We start from the raw sequence: 19,107 nt of genomic DNA, 5'->3' as shown, positions 1-19,107 counted from the left end.
GGCCAAAAGAACAAAAGTAGAAAGTAAGAAGCCTGACTTTCGCTACGAAAATTTGCAAAACATAGCGGACTATTTCGTACCTCCTTCCCTTCGTAAACTCTCCGCCTTTTCACTGTGATACATCCGCGGACCCCGCAGCGCGTCACCGGGCTACTAGCCACCATAACCGGGCCCCCGCAGCGCGTCACCAGGGCCCAAGCGCAAGTCACACGACACGGGACCTCACTTAATCCCTTTACCCCTAAGCTGACATTGCGGTGGAAGCTACGCGCTTGCCGGACCAATCAGTCGTCTCCCTTTCATCACCTGACCTCATTCTCTGCGGGTCGGTATGCGCGAGAGAGCATGATCACGTGGAAAATGTGTGGCTGGCCCAACGAGCACGTAGCTTCCACAGCACTGTCAGCTTCTGGGTGAACGGGGTGGGGAAAGCAACTAGTCGGAATTTTGAGCGACGGGCTGATCTTCTAGGGGGACAATGGCTGTGTCCGGCTACACAAGCCAGATTCCGAGCAAGAGGGGACTCCCCCCTTTCCGACTTCTTGAACTGCTTGGTACAATGCGCGATTTATGAGTTGAGGAGGAAAGCTAAACAGAAAAAAGTTGAAAAAGCGTTTCATGACTCCTTTAATTAAAAAGAACGCTCTTGCATATTTTTTTCATCATCATTTCATCATTTATTAAAACCTTGAAGGCCATTGCTGGCATTTTCATGTCGATTTTGGGGTGGTGCGGCTATCGGTACCAAATCATCTGTCTCGTGACAAAAAAAAATTGCCAACAACCGTTGCTTTGATAAATGTTAATACTTTAAAATCACCAAACTCCCGGAGGTAGTCGTTGGGAAGCTTGTTTTAACCCTACCTCATCCCCTCACACCGCGGCTCTCTGGAGAGCGGTGGTAGACGAAGTAATATTGCCGCGCGCGCAGCTGGCCAAGCTGGCAGTGCGCGCGTGGCCTAACGGTTATCGCGCTTGCTTCCCACGCTGAAAGCCAGGGTTCGATTCCTGGCCGCGGAGGCGCATTTTTGTTGACACTGTAATGTAAGGTTCTGGTGAATTCGAGAACCGTCTTGCTGATTCGAGGTTAGAATGTTTCCACGCGCCGAACCTTCTACGCCGAACGATCCACAAACCCACGAGGGTACATAAGGGATTCCGCAAGGCGAGCGGAGTCAGTTTTTCGCCCAGCGTTCGACTCTGCTGCTACGCCGACTTCGACGCCCGCGACGCTCCGTTATTATCTTTTGTACCCTTTTATTTTTGGCACAAGTTCGCCACATTAAACGTTTATTTCTTTCTGTTTATTTATTGTTTATTGGTCACCACCCGTGACAATATATACGTTAAACTGCGCCCCTTCCCCTTTTATGAAACCTTTAAGGTTCCTAGTTTTCACTGTTACAAAATCGTAATTCCTCCTTCCCCTAAAAAGCACGAACTGTGTGGTCAAAAGTGGAAACTGGAAAGCTAACTTTTGTTGTGACCCAGAAGGTATACAATGAAATAAATGTCCTGTGCGAACCTTGACAAGATATACGGTAAAAACCTTTCTGTCAATGATCCAAGATATGAAACGAAACTATAAAGGAACACTTCCTCAGGATCACTGAACCTGTGCTCTGACCAAACTTAATTGTTAAACACCGTCTTTTTTTCGTTTACATTGTGACGCGGAAATTAAGAGTTTATCAAATAAAATCGAATTGACGAATTTTTTTTTCGGCCAGCGTTTTTTGGAGTTGTTTGGATTTATTCGAAAGCACGGAACCTTACTTATCAGAATGGAGGAAAGCCGCAGGGTTTCATTCGGCAATGGCTTATGTTATGCAGTTCGACGTCTACTCCAAGACATGGAGCATGGACCCAAGTCCCGTGGTCAAGAATCTCCAGGTACGCTTCCTTGGATTCCACGACAGCATTATACGGAACAGGCCATCAGTAGTTCGTGACAGTGTATGTGGCCAAGAAGTTGATCAAAACGTCTCTCTTTGCGCTTGAGAGAGGAGGTGAGAAAATTGAGCGAGATTGTTGTTTATCTAAAGAGAACACCATCTACTCAAGGTCCAGCTCAGTAGATGGAACTCAATGAGTAAACAACATCCTAGCTACGAGTTTTTTTGTTTTTTTTTGTAGCGTTTGTAATAGTCGGTAAAGACAGCTCATCATTCGGGAGACTTCCTCACTCCTTTCTTGAGGGTCGATGTTTGTTTGCTCGCAAAGATTCCATGAATTTCCGACAGTGTCAGAAAAACCAAGGCAGCCATTGCTATACGACTAGCAGCGGCCACAGCCTTTGTTGACCCTCCGCAGCCCGCCTGAGCTTGCCAGGAGCAATCCCTTCATCGGAGCTCAGCGCCGTAAGGTCTTTGTAACCCCTTGCGCGAGAAGCAGAAGGACTTGCTCTGGCGACGACATGGCACAAGCAAAGATGATTCAGGTTTCGCAAAGTTGGTTCTCTCGCTTCCAAAAAAATAAAGAAAAGGTTACGAATTGTTTGTGGGGAGTCTGTGACTCCTTAAAGGGATACTGAACCAAAGAATTTAGTGCCCATAATAAGTGACGCACGTTCTTTCCACGAGCCAGCAGCCGCCGGTGTGCGCGAGCACACGCAACGAAAATGACATCAAAGACATCCATCCGCGCTTAAGAGGACAGTGAAATGCATGGGCTTCGGGCCAAAGGAGAATAAAGGCAGGCTTTTCATCTCTACAAGTGTAAGCTACGTGCTTGTTAGACCAGTTAATCGCTTACCTTTTACACCAGACACCACTGTGTAGATGAAAAACATGTCTTTATTCTCCTTTGGCCCGAAGCCCATACATTTCAATACTCCGGCGGCTGCTGGCTCGTGGAAAGAACGTGCGCCACTTATTATGGACACTAAATTCCTTGGTTGAGTATCCCTTTAAAGCTAGCGATGTATTGATCAGCCTCAAGAATCTTGTATTCCTTCGGATAACGTCGGATTGTATTGCAGGCTATGGTTGGTGCTGTGGGAGACTACAAGAAGAAGGACCTGTCTGTTGACGACGCCATCGATGGTCTGCACGTCAAGTTCGGACCAGTAAAACGGTATAGCGACCGTGCGCGATCTTTGCTTTTTCACGCAGCAAATATAAACTGCGTAGACTTTACCAGTATGTGCTAGCGGTCGGGATTAGGGGCCAGCTAACTTTAATATCTTAACAATACTGACAGCGCCGCGGCATACAAAGTCCTAATGGTCCATTCACACAGGGGTGCTTGCTTACGTTTTATTACGTTATGTTACCGTGCAGTGATGTGATTGCTGCGCCATTTACGCCAGAATGCGCCAAAGCGCTTACCCTGCTAAATTCTATATTTTGAGAAAGTGTGGCGAATTTACGTCCAGATTACGCCAAGACTTTTTTTTAAAGCTTTGTTGATACTAAAAATATAATAAATCAGGCCCCACTATATGGCCAGATCGTTACGGTAAACTCACGCGAATTTACAAAACTTTCGATTATCGCCTTAAGTTATATTATATTCGATTTAATATCTCTATCTGAACATTGACAGTACTCGGAAGTTTCACAATATTTCTCGAGCTCGTTGTCTGTTTTGGTTGCATAGCTGTCATCGTTGACTGCATTTGTCTCCGCGTAGCGAGTACTGCAGTGAAACAACAACGGCGTAGTAGGCGTCGCAATTTTGCATAATTGCTTCGCTGCAGCGCACCCCCGTGCTAAGGAGAAAACAATCCTGTGAATCTGGACGTTACACACTGTTTTTGACAGGTGGGAGAATAAAAAAAAGCAGTATGATTTAAATCAAACCTTTAAATCAAACCAGTTTTTACTATCCTGATGTAGGTCAAACCTTATTCGCGAAAATAACCCAGAAAATATGTTTTACTTAGTAGTTCAACGTTAGAGGCTTTCTATGTGCATTCCTTTTGTACGTAAATAAATATACAAAAAATTACTAAGCCCGAAGATTCCTACAAAACTGAACAGGAGAAAAGAAAATAATTTTGAGTAAATCAGAGCGTTGAGCGTGATTTATACCTTACACTTTGTTCGCCAGCTCGTATTTACGTCCCCTTTCGACACAATCAGAAAGCAAAAGAAAGAAACCGAAACTAGAAAAGCAAATCCTACTGCAATCAAGTCACAGCTCGAAAGAAGATTCAAATAAATTTTCTTAACTAACAAGTATTGCGAAAAAACTTTTATGGACTGCTACGTTTATTATTATTTTTTTGAACTTTTGTTTATTTTCTACTAAACCCGTTTAAAACAAACAAAAGGAAACGCTACGATCAGTTCGATATAGCAAGTAATTCGATATAGCAAAAATTATTTATAACGAACTTCCACGATGCGTTCGTTGTAAGGCGAGAGCTTCTCTTTCTTTTTCATCGCTTCGCTTCCGCCTTGTAACAACGCGCTGATTTTTTTTTTTTTGCATGAGTGAAAAAATTTTTTTTTTGCTTATCTCCCTTTCTGAATCGCTTCTCGTTGTGGGCAACGGTTTTGGGGTGAAAAGTGTTTTGTTTCTGTGCGAGCGTGCAGAATGATTTTTTTAGCTTTCTCCCCTTCTGAATTGCTTCTCTTCGCTCAACGTTGTTCGCAACTTGAGGTTTTGTAATTTCCTTTCTTTCCTACTTTTTTTTTTTTTTGGTGGAAAGGGACAGGCAAGAGACGAATGTTTGCGCGTTTTTGGAAGCCTTCGCGGAGGGAAAAAGTTCAATATAGCCAATATGTTGTTCGTTATACAGAGTACTTTTTACATGCATTTTTATTTAAATTTTTGGTGAGTTCCATATTGACAATAATTAGCTGTACGTAAGTTCGTTTTAAACGGGTTTCACTGTATTACCTTCATACGCGTTCCATTCGTTCGATGACACAGTGAATACAGTTTTTTTAGAACTAAGTTAGCTGTAGCAGTAAATGCAAGCATGGGAATACGCTGACCGAATTCGGCGGGATTTATTAGAAAAAAAAAAGAATATTTATTGTTCGCATGTCGATTTATGTTATCATGAAGCTCTGCTTATACAATTTAATTGATGTTCGTAGTCAAATGACAAAAGCCTTGTTTCCTATCTAAACTAAAAACCGCAGTTTTATTAAAACTTCTCAAGCTTAAAAATGACATAAATTTGGGTTCTCAAAATTATAATATCATAACGCTATTTCAGTAGAATATACTATCAGTTTACTTTTCACTTTGTACCTAAAATAGCCAAGCAGAGCAGTTTGTACCAGTGTCGCGGAATGGGCACCCCCATTCCATTCCAATTCCATTCCGGGGAATTAGAGTTTTTGATAATTCCATTCCTTTCAACTCCTAGGAATGGGGACACTGGGCCCATTCCCAGTCCTGGAATGGCTGAGTCGCTCCATTCCATTCCTCTAATTCCTAAACGTTAAAAAGTGTCACTTGACAGCTGCATTACGTTACCGGGTTGGACAGAGATATTCAAAAATGTATTTGGAAATACAAATACTGGGATAGATGAAAATAGTTGCTAAGATACTTATACTTAGGGTTCGGAGTTTTCGGTTTAAACCGATAAAAACCGATAAAAGTACGCCGAATCCAATTGCGGAAATTCGGTTTTAACCGAAAAAGGTCAGTTTTTAGGTTCGTCATTTTCGATCTAAACCGATAAAAACCGATAAAAGTCCGTCGAATCCATGTGACAAAATTCAGTTTTAACCGGAAAAGGTCACTTTGACCTTCCGGTCGTACCGCAGAGCCGTGGCGAAAAAGTGGAGACAGTAGGGAATTGTAGTAGACCGTTTCCGCAGCGCGCTAAGCACCCGGATAGCGCTCCGTAATCCGCCATAAGACCTTGAACAATGCAGAGAAGGCTGGCGACGCGCATGCGCAGCTGCGGCGTTTTCTTCGGGGATACAGTAGCGGGGGAGAAAAACGGTCTACTACAATTCCCTAGTGTCTATCGAAACGTTTCCGAATGTATGGGATGCAAGGGTGCCATCACGACGTTTTGGTTTGATGTGCCCATCATCAATCGGAACGTGAAGTCCGAAATACCCCATGACTTCGCTATGTACGAGCGTGTTTTCAAACTCGTTGTAAGGAAGACTGACTTGATGCAAGCTCTGCATGTCTTGTTGTACTTCAAAACGTCGCACTGTGTCTCTTTTGGTGGTCACAATTGGTTGATTGGCTGATTTTGGCTCAGGCAGCGCTTTATCTCCTTCAGCCTGCCAGTGTCCAGTGTTTGCGTTGGGCATTCTCGAAGCTCGGGGTCATATTAGCAGGAAAGAAAGAGTGCGCATCAACTAGGAGAACCTGGGGAAGTACAAGTGTGTGTGTACTATAACAAGATTACGTAATCCTGATGTACAGAGGGTGAAGTTCCACGATTTTGGGCATAAGCTTCATATCTGACTTGTTTGTACTTCTGTGTTTTTTTTTTACAGTTGCAGACATTTTCCAAATAAAGTGTCCCTTTCTTTTTTGATGTATCTGTGCCGTTATTCTTTCAGTGATCACAAATATCAGAGCTACAAGGATTATCTAATCCGGTGTCCGTTGGTGTTTATTTTATATTCACCGAAAAAAGTCGATAAACTTTTGTGGGCATAAATATACGCCGAAAAAAACCGAAAATTGAATTTTAAAATAAACACCGAAAAAAGTACGCCGAATTTTGAAAAAATAGAAACCGAAAACGCGAAACGCTACTTATACTCAAGTCTCAAATATATCTGTAAAATGTATCGTGATAAGTCTTGGAAATACATTTTAAAAATAGGCAAAATGTCTTTGGAAATACAAATACAAGAATACATTTTAGGGAGGGCAGAAATATAAATGATAATGCAATACATTTTTCAAATTTCTTTGAGACGCCAACTGAGATGAGGCTTTAAGTTTGAAGTGGAAGTTTTTTACTTTTCCGCGGGCTTGGCACTTCGCCTTGAAGGTAGTGGTTAAAAAACGTTCCATCAAGGATTGACCATAGTCCCTTCCCTAGCATCCTGTCCGAATGACCAGTGATGCGAAAAGACTTCGACCTCTAAATAAAATCCATTAAAACATCGCCACTTCCCTGTCCAATAAGGGAGCCCCTGTCAGCACTGATCACATGACGTCACGGTGGGATGAACTAGTATTCTTGAATCTGCTGGTGCTGCCTTGAACATGAAACTTTACCCACGCTGCTGTATGGAAGGACAATGCGTACTTTCGTCATACGTGACCTCTTTGAAGACGATGCAAGTAGTTGCATTTGAAATTTTCGAGAAAAGTGGACCACCTGAAGCATCCTGAAGCACATGTCTTATCTTCTGTTGCGGTTGAAAAATCGATACGGTGGCATCCCTGTTGTGACGGTCCTTCCTGCCGATTCTCCGCCACTGACGCATGAATGTCAGTCTTCAAGTTTCGGCTAGCATCATTCAAACAGAGGCCTCGTGGATTGCGACCTGAGATGGCCGGCACAGGTGCAAGCTCTCCGAGAAACAGCGCGCTCGAGACAAGTCACAGGTGTACGAAGTCTGGGTCCGCGCAGCGAGGCCACGTCTGGCCTCTTTCTTGGGTATCGGATCACAAGAGCAGCGGGTCACGTTCACGTCGGCTGATGACGTGCCCTTGAGCTGTGGAATATTACAGGCGCAGCCGCATTTGGATATGTGCTGAACTTCACTAGTGAAAGGTGCCACCGCCGCCCCCCCCCCCCCCTCTCCCCTCTGTTCTTTGCTTTGACGCTTGTTTTTTGTATTGCACTTTTTGCGTATAAGTCTGTTAGGGCCTTACGCGGGTTCGTAGTTTCCCGCTCATTTTATTTCTAAACAACCAGCTCCCTGACTAACCCGATATAGCTAAACATTAAAAAAAAAAAAGAAAAAAAAAAAGAAGATATAAAGAACCTGGCCCATTCCATTCCCATTCCATTCCGGGCCAAAGGCATCTAATTCCATTCCCATTCCATTCCCCTCAATGTTGTCGCCATTCCATTCCCATTCCATTCCGGGGTCGCAAAAATGCGGAATGATTCCGGAATCATTCCAACTCCGGAGTGGCAACTCCGCAACACTGGTTTGTACGCCTTGTGATTTTACGCGTGATGAAACTGCAAGCTAGGGAATCAAATCTGCCATGGTGTTGATACTATCAAAAGGTTGCACAGTAGCAGAAAGATGAAGTAGACATAAACACATAAATCTTAACATGATATTTGCACTGTTATGAATTAAAATTAAACGTGTGCTATACGTTCCAAAAGTACTTGTAGCTCCTCCAAAATAGCTGCTCCAAAATAGACTTTTGGTTGCCCCAAAAAGTGTTCTAAAATGACTCAGATCAATCTCATCACTGTGTTATGAATCACCGAGACAACCATACTTCGTATGTCGCTTGCCAAGCTGCTTCTTCAATTGGTTTCCACGCTTCATACGAAGCAACGATGTCCCGGTGACCCCTGACGTAAGCGGACGTAAGCTCTCGCAACACAACGCAAAACTAAGCAGACGATACTGAGTGAACGGGCCTTAAAGGGGTATTCACACGAGGGAGAAATCCCGGGGATTTCTCCCCGGCACGCGCGCATCACGAGATAAAAACGCGAGGCTTTTGCACATCGCAAAGCCTGACGTTTTCGTCGTGGAATGGGCGTGCCGGGGAGAAATCCCCGGGATTTCTCCCTCGTGTGAATACCCCTTTAGGGACGCACGGCCTGGTAAAAAGGACACGCTACCCTTCGATGTCTCATCGGGCGCGCAGTTTTTGGCTCTTTTTGTTTATCTTGGTTTCCATATGGTGAACTCTAAACAGCCTAACTTCGCTGGAGACTATCGTGGTGTAGAATATAGTTGTCTGACTTATAACAATTACGATAGTATGTTTACACGACAGGCAACAAATTTCTAATTCGAATGTGCCAGATATATCGAATATTTGAAATGTTATCTTATGAATTCTACTTAACTAAGTAGCTAATTATCACTTTTAGAGCGCAGCTCTTAGGCGCCCGTTTCCGGCTTGAGCGGCGTCGCCGTCGGCGTAACCGCGCGGTGCATTATGGGAAATGTCCCATAATGCACCGCGCGGGGAAGAGAAGGGCGAGGGGGAGGGTTGGAGGAGGGGGAGGGGAGGAGGAGCGGGAGGAGGAGGGGATGAGAGGAGGAGGGGGAGGAGGAAGGAGGAGGGGGAGCTCGAAGGAGGAGGGGAGAAGGGGAAAAAGGGAGGAGGGGTATACCCTCCCCTTACAACCGTTCACTCCTCCTCAAGAGCTGCGCTCCAATTCGGCGTTACAAGGTGTTGTAAACGTCTGTAGCGGCAGCTATCAGCAGCGATCCAGCGCTTGAACGGCGCCAAGCTCACGGGACAGGCACGAGCTAAGGACACGAGGTGCCTGGACCACGAGCTGCACGGAATCTGGGATTCGGCGAAGGGCCCCTCGATGAGCTAGTCAGAAGGACAGTGTAAAATATTGTAAATAAGCATGTAGGAGTGGAGGCTCGGCAAATCACACTCTACATATTTATTTACAATATTTTACACTGTCCTTCTGACTAGCTCATCGAGGGGCCCTTCGCCGAATCCCAGATTCCGTGCAGCTCGTGGTCCAGGCACCTCGTGTCCTTAGCTCGTGCCTGTCCCGTGAGCTTGGCGCCGTTCAAGCGCTGGATCGCTGCTGATAGCTGCCGCTACACGTCTTTCATTTTTGTATATGAACACTGACATCCGCCGTGATTGAGAACGTTATTTCGAAGAAGTTAGTTCTTTGTTTCAAGTGTCCTTTTTAGAGCGCAGCTCTTAGGCGCCCGTTTCCGGCTTGAGCGGCGTCGGCGTCGCCGTCGCCGTCGCCGTCGGCGTAACCGCGCGGTGCATTATGGGTAAATTTCCCCGCTAAATCTAGCGGAAAAATTTCCGTTAAATAGAAGAGGAATTTCCCCGCTAAATCTAGCGGAAAAATTTACCCGCTAAATTTAGCGGAAAAATTTCCCCGCTAAATCTAGCGGAAAAATTTAGCCGCTAAATCTAGCAGAACAATTTACCCGCTAAATCTAGCGGAAACATTTCCCCGCTAAATTGGGCGGAAAATTTTCACCGCTAAATCTAGCGGATTTTAGCGGAAAAAAGTTCCCCGCTAAATCTAGCGGAAAAATTTTCGTTAAATAGCAGAGGAATTTCCCCGCTAAATCTAGCGGAAAAATTTCCCCGCTAAATTTAGCGGAAAAATTTCCCCGCTAAATCTAGCGGAAACATTTCCCCGCTAAAATCTAGCAGAACAATTTACCCGCTAAATCTAGCGGAAAAATTTACCCGCTAGGGCGGAAAATTTTCACCGCTAAATCTAGCGGATTTTAGGGGAAAAATTCCCCCGCTAAATCTAGCAGAAAAAATTCCCCCGCTAAATCTAGCGGAAAAAATTTCCCCGCTAAATCTAGCGGAAAAATTTTCGTTAAATAGCAGAGGAATTTCCCCGCTAAATCTAGCGGAAAAATTTCCCCGCTAAATTTAGCGGAAAAATTTCCCCGCTAAATCTAGCGGAAACATTTCCCCGCTAAATCTAGCAGAACAATTTACCCGCTAAATCTAGCGGAAAAATTTCCCCGCTAAATTGGGAGGAAAATTTTCACCGCTAAATCTAGCGGATTTTAGCGGAAAAATTCCCCCGCTAAATCTAGCGGAAAAAATTCCCCCGCTAAATCTAGCGGAAAAAATTTCCCCGCTAAATCTAGCGGCAAAATTTTTCTGGGGGGTCACGTTACCCCCTGAGGTCACGTGACCCCCACGTGACCTTGGGGAGCAAGTCATATGACCCCACCAAGGTCACGTGACCACCCCACCCCCCAAAAAAAGAAAACACGTGAACCTCAGTACCCTTCTCTCATCCTCCTCAAGAGCTGCGCTCTACTTCGGCGCTGCAGAGAGTTGTAAACGGCTTTCATTTTTTTTAATTAGTATTAGTCGTTGACTGAACCCCCTTTATAAGGCTATGTATATGACTTATTGAATTAGGGAAGCACAACCCTAAATATTGGAAGACGAAACAAAACAATGGGCAATATAATATTTATATTTTGTCTTTGTTGTCTAATGCTTGCAGGCAGCTTATGCGGTGGTTGCTGCAAAAGTGCAGGAAAGGGGTCGGTCTGAGAGAACATTCCAAGGTGAGGCACAAACTCATATAGACTCTTCGAGCGTCCTGTTTTTTCCGAGCAACCAAGGTGAAATTTTTATTTTATTACTGGGCACCAACTGGCTTTCCGACCTACGCGTGTACTGACATCATGTGCATGCGTGCGTGCATCCACACACACTCACACATTCGTGCATGTATACAGCTGCCACTCAGGTATGCCCATATACACCAAACACACACGCATGCACACAAACGATATTAAATTCAAGTGAGACTGTTCCTGATTACGTGTTTGTATGTGTGTGTGTGTGTGCGTGTGTGTGTGTCTGCATGTGCGTGCGTGCGTCCACTCACGCACACAGATTCGAGCACGTGTACAGCTGCACTCAGGTTATACCCATATACACCGAAAACACCCGCAAGCACACAAACGATATTAAATTCAAGTGAGACTGTTCCTGATTACGTGTTTGTATGTGTGTGTGTGTGCGTGTGTGTGTCTGCATGTGCGTGCGTGCGTCCACTCACGCACACAGATTCGCGCACGTGTACAGCTGCACTCAGGTTATACCCATATACACCGAACACACCCGCAAGCACACAAACGATATTAAATTCAAGTGAGACTGTTCCTGATTACGTGTTTGTATGTGTGTGTGTGTGTGTCTGCATGTGCGTGCGTGCGTCCACTCACGCACACAGATTCGCGCACGTGTACAGCTGCACTCAGGTTATACCCATATACACCGAACACACCCGCAAGCACACAAACGATATTAAATTCAAATGAGACTGTTCCTGATTACGTGTTTGTATGTGTGTGTGTGTGCGTGTGTGTGTGTGTCTGCATGTGCGTGCGTGCGTCCACTCACACGCAAAGAATCGAGCACGTGCACAGCTGCTCGCAGGTTATACCCATATACACCGAACACACCCGCAAGCACACAAACGATATTAAATTCAAGTGAGACTGTTCCTGATTACGTGTTTGTATGTGTGTGTGTGTGTGTGCGTGTGTGTGTGTCTGCATGTGCGTGCGTGCGTCCACTCACACGCAAAGAATCGAGCACGTGCACAGCTGCACTCAGGTTATACCCATATACACCGAACACACACGCATGCACACAAACGATATTAAATTCAAGTGAGACTGTTCCTGATTACGTGTTTGTATGTGTGTGTGTGTGTGCGTGTGTGTGTGTCTGCATGTGCGTGCGTGCGTCCACTCACGCGCAAAGAATCGAGCACGTGTACAGCTGCACTCAGGTTATACCCATATACACCGAACACACCCGCAAGCACACAAACGATATTAAAGTCAAGTGAGACTGTTCCTGATTACGTGTTTGTATGTGTGTGTGTGTGTCTGCATGTGCGTGCGTGCGTCCACTCACGCACACAGATTCGCGCACGTGTACAGCTGCACTCAGGTTATACCCATATACACCGAACACACCCGCAAGCACACAAACGATATTAAATTCAAGTGAGACTGTTCCTGATTACGTGTTTGTATGTGTGTGTGTGTGCGTGTGTGTGTGTCTGCATGCGCGTGCGTGCGTCCACTCACGCACACAGATTCGCGCACGTGTACAGCTGCACTCAGGTTATACCCATATACACCGAACACACCCGCAAGCACACAAACGATATTAAATTCAAGTGAGACTGTTCCTGATTACGTGTTTGTATGTGTGTGTGTGTGTGCGTGTGTGTGTGTCTGCATGTGCGTGCGTGTGTCCACTCACACGCAAAGAATCGAGCACGTGCACAGCTGCTCGCAGGTTATACCCATATACACCGAACACACCCGCAAGCACACAAACGATATTAAATTCAAGTGAGACTGTTCCTGATTACGTGTTTGTATGTGTGTGTGTGTGTGCGTGTGTGTGTGTCTGCATGTGCGTGCGTGCGTCCACTCACGCACACAGATTCGCGCACGTGTACAGCTGCACTCAGGTTATACCCATATACACCGAAAACACCCGCAAGCACACAAACGATATTAAATTCAAGTGAGACTGTTCCTGATTACGTGTTTGTATGTGTGTGTGTGTGCGTGTGTGTGTGTGTCTGCATGTGCGTGCGTGCGTCCACTCACACGCAAAGAATCGAGCACGTGCACAGCTGCTCGCAGGTTATACCCATATACACCGAACACACCCGCAAGCACACAAACGATATTAAATTCAAGTGAGACTGTTCCTGATTACGTGTTTGTATGTGTGTGTGTGTGTGCGTGTGTGTGTGTCTGCATGTGCGTGCGTGCGTCCACTTACACGCAAAGAATCGAGCACGTGCACAGCTGCACTCAGGTTATACCCATATACACCGAACACACCCGCAAGCACCCAAACGATATTAAATTCAAGTGAGACTGTTTCTGATTACGTGTTTGTATGTGTGTGCGTGTGTGTGTGTCTGCATGTGCGTGCGTGCGTCCACTCACACGCAAAGAATCGAGCACGTGCACAGCTGCACTCAGGTTATACCCATATACACCGAACACACCCGCAAGCACACAAACGATATTAAATTCAAGTGAGACTGTTCCTGATTACGTGTTTGTATGTGTGTGTGTGTGTGCGTGTGTGTGTGTCTGCATGTGCGTGCGTGCGTCCACTCACACGCAAAGATTCGCGCACGTGTACAGCTGCACTCAGGTTATACCCATATACACCGAACACACCCGCAAGCACACAAACGATATTAAATTCAAGTGAGACTGTTCCTGATTACGTGTTTGTATGTGTGTGTGTGTGCGTGCGTGTGTGTCTGCATGTGCGTGCGTGCGTCCACTCACACGCAAAGAATCGAGCACGTGCACAGCTGCACTCAGGTTATACCCATATACACCGAACACACCCGCAAGCACACAAACGATATTAAATTCAAGTGAGACTGTTCCTGATTACGTGTTTGTATGTGTGCGTGTGTGTGCGTGTGTGTGTGTCTGCATGTGCGTGCGTGCGTCCACTCACACGCAAAGGATCGAGCACGTGTACAGCTGCACTCAGGTTATACCCATATACACCGAACACACCCGCAAGCACACAAACGATATTAAATTCAAGTGAGACTGTTCCTGATTACGTGTTTGTATGTGTGTGTGTGTGTGTGCGTGTGTGTGTGTCTGCATGTGCGTGCGTGCGTCCACTCACGCACACAGATTCGCGCACGTGTACAGCTGCACTCAGGTTATACCCATATACACCGAACACACCCGCAAGCACACAAACGATATTAAATTCAAGTGAGATTGTTCCTGATTACGTGTTTGTATGTGTGTGTGTGTTCGTGTGTGTGTGTCTGCATGTGCGTGCGTGCGTCCACTCACGCACACAGATTCGCGCACGTGTACAGCTGCACTCAGGTTATACCCATATACACCGAACACACCCGCAAGCACACAAACGATATTAAATTCAAGTGAGACTGTTCCTGATTACGTGTTTGTATGTGTGTGTGTGTGTGCGTGTGTGTGTGTCTGCATGTGCGTGCGTGCGTCCACTCACACGCAAAGAATCGAGCACGTGCACAGCTGCTCGCAGGTTATACCCATATACACCGAACACACCCGCAAGCACACAAACGATATTAAATTCAAGTGAGACTGTTCCTGATTACGTGTTTGTATGTGTGTGTGTGTGCGTGTGTGTGTGTCTGCATGTGCGTGCGTGCGTCCACTCACGCACACAGATTCGCGCACGTGTACAGCTGCACTCAGGTTATACCCATATACACCGAACACACCCGCAAGCACACAAACGATATTAAATTCAAGTGAGACTGTTCCTGATTACGTGTTTGTATGTGTGTGTGTGTGTGCGTGTGTGTCTGTCTGCATGTGCGTGCGTGCGTCCACTCACACGCAAAGAATCGAGCACGTGCACAGCTGCTCGCAGGTTATACCCATATACACCGAACATACCCGCAAGCACACAAACGATATTAAATTCAAGTGAGACTGTTCCTGATTACGTGTTTGTATGTGTGTGTGTGTGCGTGTGTGTGTGTCTGCATGTGCGTGCGTTCGTCCACTCACGCACACAGATTCGCGCACGTGTACAGCTGCTCTCAGGTTATACCCATATACACCGAACACACCCGCAAGCACACAAACGATATTAAATTCAAGTGAGACTGTTCCTGATTACGTGTTTGTATGTGCGTGTGTGTGTGTCTGCATGTGCGTGCGTGCGTCCGCTCACACGCAAAGAATCGAGCACGTGCACAGCTGCTCGCAGGTTATACCCATATACACCGAACACACCCGCAAGCACACAAACGATATTAAATTCAAGTGAGACTGTTCCTGATTACGTGTTTGTATGTGTGTGTGTGCGTGTGTGTGTGTCTGCATGTGCGTGCGTGCGTCCACTCACGCACACAGATTCGCGCACGTGTACAGCTGCACTCAGGTTATACCCATATACACCGAACACACCCGCAAGCACACAAACGATATTAAATTCAAGTGAGACTGTTCCTGATTACGTGTTTGTATGTGTGTGTGTGTGTGCGTGTGTGTGTGTCTGCATGTGCGTGCGTGCGTCCACTCACACGCAAAGAATCGAGCACGTGCACAGCTGCACTCAGGTTATACCCATATACACCGAACACACCCGCAAGCACACAAACGATATTAAATTCAAGTGAGACTGTTCCTGATTACGTGTTTGTATGTGTGTGTGTGTGCGTGTGTGTGTGTCTGCATGTGCGTGCGTGCGTCCACTCACGCACACAGATTCGCGCACGTGTACAGCTGCACTCAGGTTATACCCATATACACCGAACACACCCGCAAGCACACAAACGATATTAAATTCAAGTGAGACTGTTCCTGATTACGTGTTTGTATGTGTGTGTGTGTGCGTGTGTGTGTGTCTGCATGTGCGTGCGTGCGTCCACTCACGCACACAGATTCGCGCACGTGTACAGCTGCACTCAGGTTATACCCATATACACCGAACACACCCGCAAGCACACAAACGATATTAAATTCAAGTGAGACTGTTCCTGATTACGTGTTTGTATGTGTGTGTGTGTGCGTGTGTGTGTGTCTGCATGTGCGTGCGTGCGTCCACTCACGCACACAGATTCGCGCACGTGTACAGCTGCACTCAGGTTATACCCATATACACCGAACACACCCGCAAGCACACAAACGATATTAAATTCAAGTGAGATTGTTCCTGATTACGTGTTTGTATGTGTGTGTGTGCGTGTGTGTGTGTCTGCATGTGCGTGCGTGCGTCCACTCACACGCAAAGAATCGAGCACGTGCACAGCTGCTCGCAGGTTATACCCATATACACCGAACACACCCGCAAGCACACAAACGATATTGAATTCAAGTGAGACTGTTCCTGATTACGTGTTTGTATGTGTGTGTGTGTGCGTGTGTGTGTGTCTGCATGTGCGTGCGTGCGTCCACTCACACGCAAAGAATCTAGCACGTGCACAGCTGCTCGCAGGTTATACCCATATACACCGAACACACCCGCAAGCACACAAACGATATTAAATTCAAGTGAGACTGTTCCTGATTACGTGTTTGTATGTGTGTGTGTGTGTGCGTGTGTGTGTGTCTGCATGTGCGTGCGTGCGTCCACTCACGCACACAGATTCGCGCACGTGTACAGCTGCACTCAGGTTATACCCATATACACCGAAAACACCCGCAAGCACACAAACGATATTAAATTCAAGTGAGACTGTTCCTGATTACGTGTTTGTATGTGTGTGTGTGTGCGTGTGTGTGTGTGTCTGCATGTGCGTGCGTGCGTCCACTCACACGCAAAGAATCGAGCACGTGCACAGCTGCTCGCAGGTTATACCCATATACACCGAACACACCCGCAAGCACACAAACGATATTAAATTCAAGTGAGACTGTTCCTGATTACGTGTTTGTATGTGTGTGTGTGTGTGCGTGTGTGTGTGTCTGCATGTGCGTGCGTGCGTCCACTTACACGCAAAGAATCGAGCACGTGCACAGCTGCACTCAGGTTATACCCATATACACCGAACACACCCGCAAGCACCCAAACGATATTAAATTCAAGTGAGACTGTTTCTGATTACGTGTTTGTATGTGTGTGCGTGTGTGTGTGTCTGCATGTGCGTGCGTGCGTCCACTCACACGCAAAGAATCGAGCACGTGCACAGCTGCACTCAGGTTATACCCATATACACCGAACACACCCGCAAGCACACAAACGATATTAAATTCAAGTGAGACTGTTCCTGATTACGTGTTTGTATGTGTGTGTGTGCGTGTGTGTGTGTCTGCATGTGCGTGCGTGCGTCCACTCACGCACACAGATTCGCGCACGTGTACAGCTGCACTCAGGTTATACCCATATACACCGAACACACCCGCAAGCACACAAACGATATTAAATTCAAGTGAGACTGTTCCTGATTACGTGTTTGTATGTGTGTGTGTGTGCGTGCGTGTGTGTCTGCATGTGCGTGCGTGCGTCCACTCACACGCAAAGAATCGAGCACGTGCACAGCTGCACTCAGGTTATACCCATATACACCGAACACACCCGCAAGCACACAAACGATATTAAATTCAAGTGAGACTGTTCCTGATTACGTGTTTGTATGTGTGCGTGTGTGTGCGTGTGTGTGTGTCTGCATGTGCGTGCGTGCGTCCACTCACACGCAAAGGATCGAGCACGTGTACAGCTGCACTCAGGTTATACCCATATACACCGAACACACCCGCAAGCACACAAACGATATTAAATTCAAGTGAGACTGTTCCTGATTACGTGTTTGTATGTGTGTGTGTGTGTGTGCGTGTGTGTGTGTCTGCATGTGCGTGCGTGCGTCCACTCACGCACACAGATTCGCGCACGTGTACAGCTGCACTCAGGTTATACCCATATACACCGAACACACCCGCAAGCACACAAACGATATTAAATTCAAGTGAGATTGTTCCTGATTACGTGTTTGTATGTGTGTGTGTGTTCGTGTGTGTGTGTCTGCATGTGCGTGCGTGCGTCCACTCACGCACACAGATTTGCGCACGTGTACAGCTGCACTCAGGTTATACCCATATACACCGAACACACCCGCAAGCACACAAACGATATTAAATTCAAGTGAGACTGTTCCTGATTACGTGTTTGTATGTGTGTGTGTGTGTGCGTGTGTGTGTGTCTGCATGTGCGTGCGTGCGTCCACTCACACGCAAAGAATCGAGCACGTGCACAGCTGCTCGCAGGTTATACCCATATACACCGAACATACCCGCAAGCACACAAACGATATTAAATTCAAGTGAGACTGTTCCTGATTACGTGTTTGTATGTGTGTGTGTGTGCGTGTGTGTGTGTCTGCATGTGCGTGCGTTCGTCCACTCACGCACACAGATTCGCGCACGTGTACAGCTGCACTCAGGTTATACCCATATACACCGAACACACCCGCAAGCACACAAACGATATTAAATTCAAGTGAGACTGTTCCTGATTACGTGTTTGTATGTGCGTGTGTGTGTGTCTGCATGTGCGTGCGTGCGTCCGCTCACACGCAAAGAATCGAGCACGTGCACAGCTGCTCGCAGGTTATACCCATATACACCGAACACACCCGCAAGCACACAAACGATATTAAATTCAAGTGAGACTGTTCCTGATTACGTGTTTGTATGTGTGTGTGTGCGTGTGTGTGTGTCTGCATGTGCGTGCGTGCGTCCACTCACGCACACAGATTCGCGCACGTGTACAGCTGCACTCAGGTTATACCCATATACACCGAACACACCCGCAAGCACACAAACGATATTAAATTCAAGTGAGACTGTTCCTGATTACGTGTTTGTATGTGTGTGTGTGTGTGCGTGTGTGTGTGTCTGCATGTGCGTGCGTGCGTCCACTCACACGCAAAGAATCGAGCACGTGCACAGCTGCACTCAGGTTATACCCATATACACCGAACACACCCGCAAGCACACAAACGATATTAAATTCAAGTGAGACTGTTCC

The 19,107-nt window shown here is 46.4% G+C and overlaps 1 protein-coding gene across 1 annotated transcript in view; it reads left to right on the top strand.

The window, feature by feature from the left end:
• The window catches only part of LOC8038984 (putative phosphoenolpyruvate synthase), a 104,572-nt gene that overhangs the window by 62,711 nt on the left and 22,754 nt on the right, over positions 1–19,107 (top strand). The window contains exons 31-33 of the mRNA XM_042290813.1: positions 1,834–1,893; positions 2,981–3,075; positions 11,063–11,126. Of these exons, the coding sequence (XP_042146747.1) occupies positions 1,834–1,893; positions 2,981–3,075; positions 11,063–11,126 (219 nt within the window). The remainder of the gene's footprint in view (positions 1–1,833; positions 1,894–2,980; positions 3,076–11,062; positions 11,127–19,107) is intronic.

This window comes from Ixodes scapularis, unplaced genomic scaffold, assembly GCF_016920785.2.
Source record: "Ixodes scapularis isolate PalLabHiFi unplaced genomic scaffold, ASM1692078v2 PGA_scaffold1__304_contigs__length_218370807, whole genome shotgun sequence".
Lineage (NCBI taxonomy): Eukaryota > Metazoa > Arthropoda > Arachnida > Ixodida > Ixodidae > Ixodes > Ixodes scapularis.
Note: the sequence above shows the minus strand (reverse complement) of the source record. Positions and strands in the feature narration are given on the sequence as shown.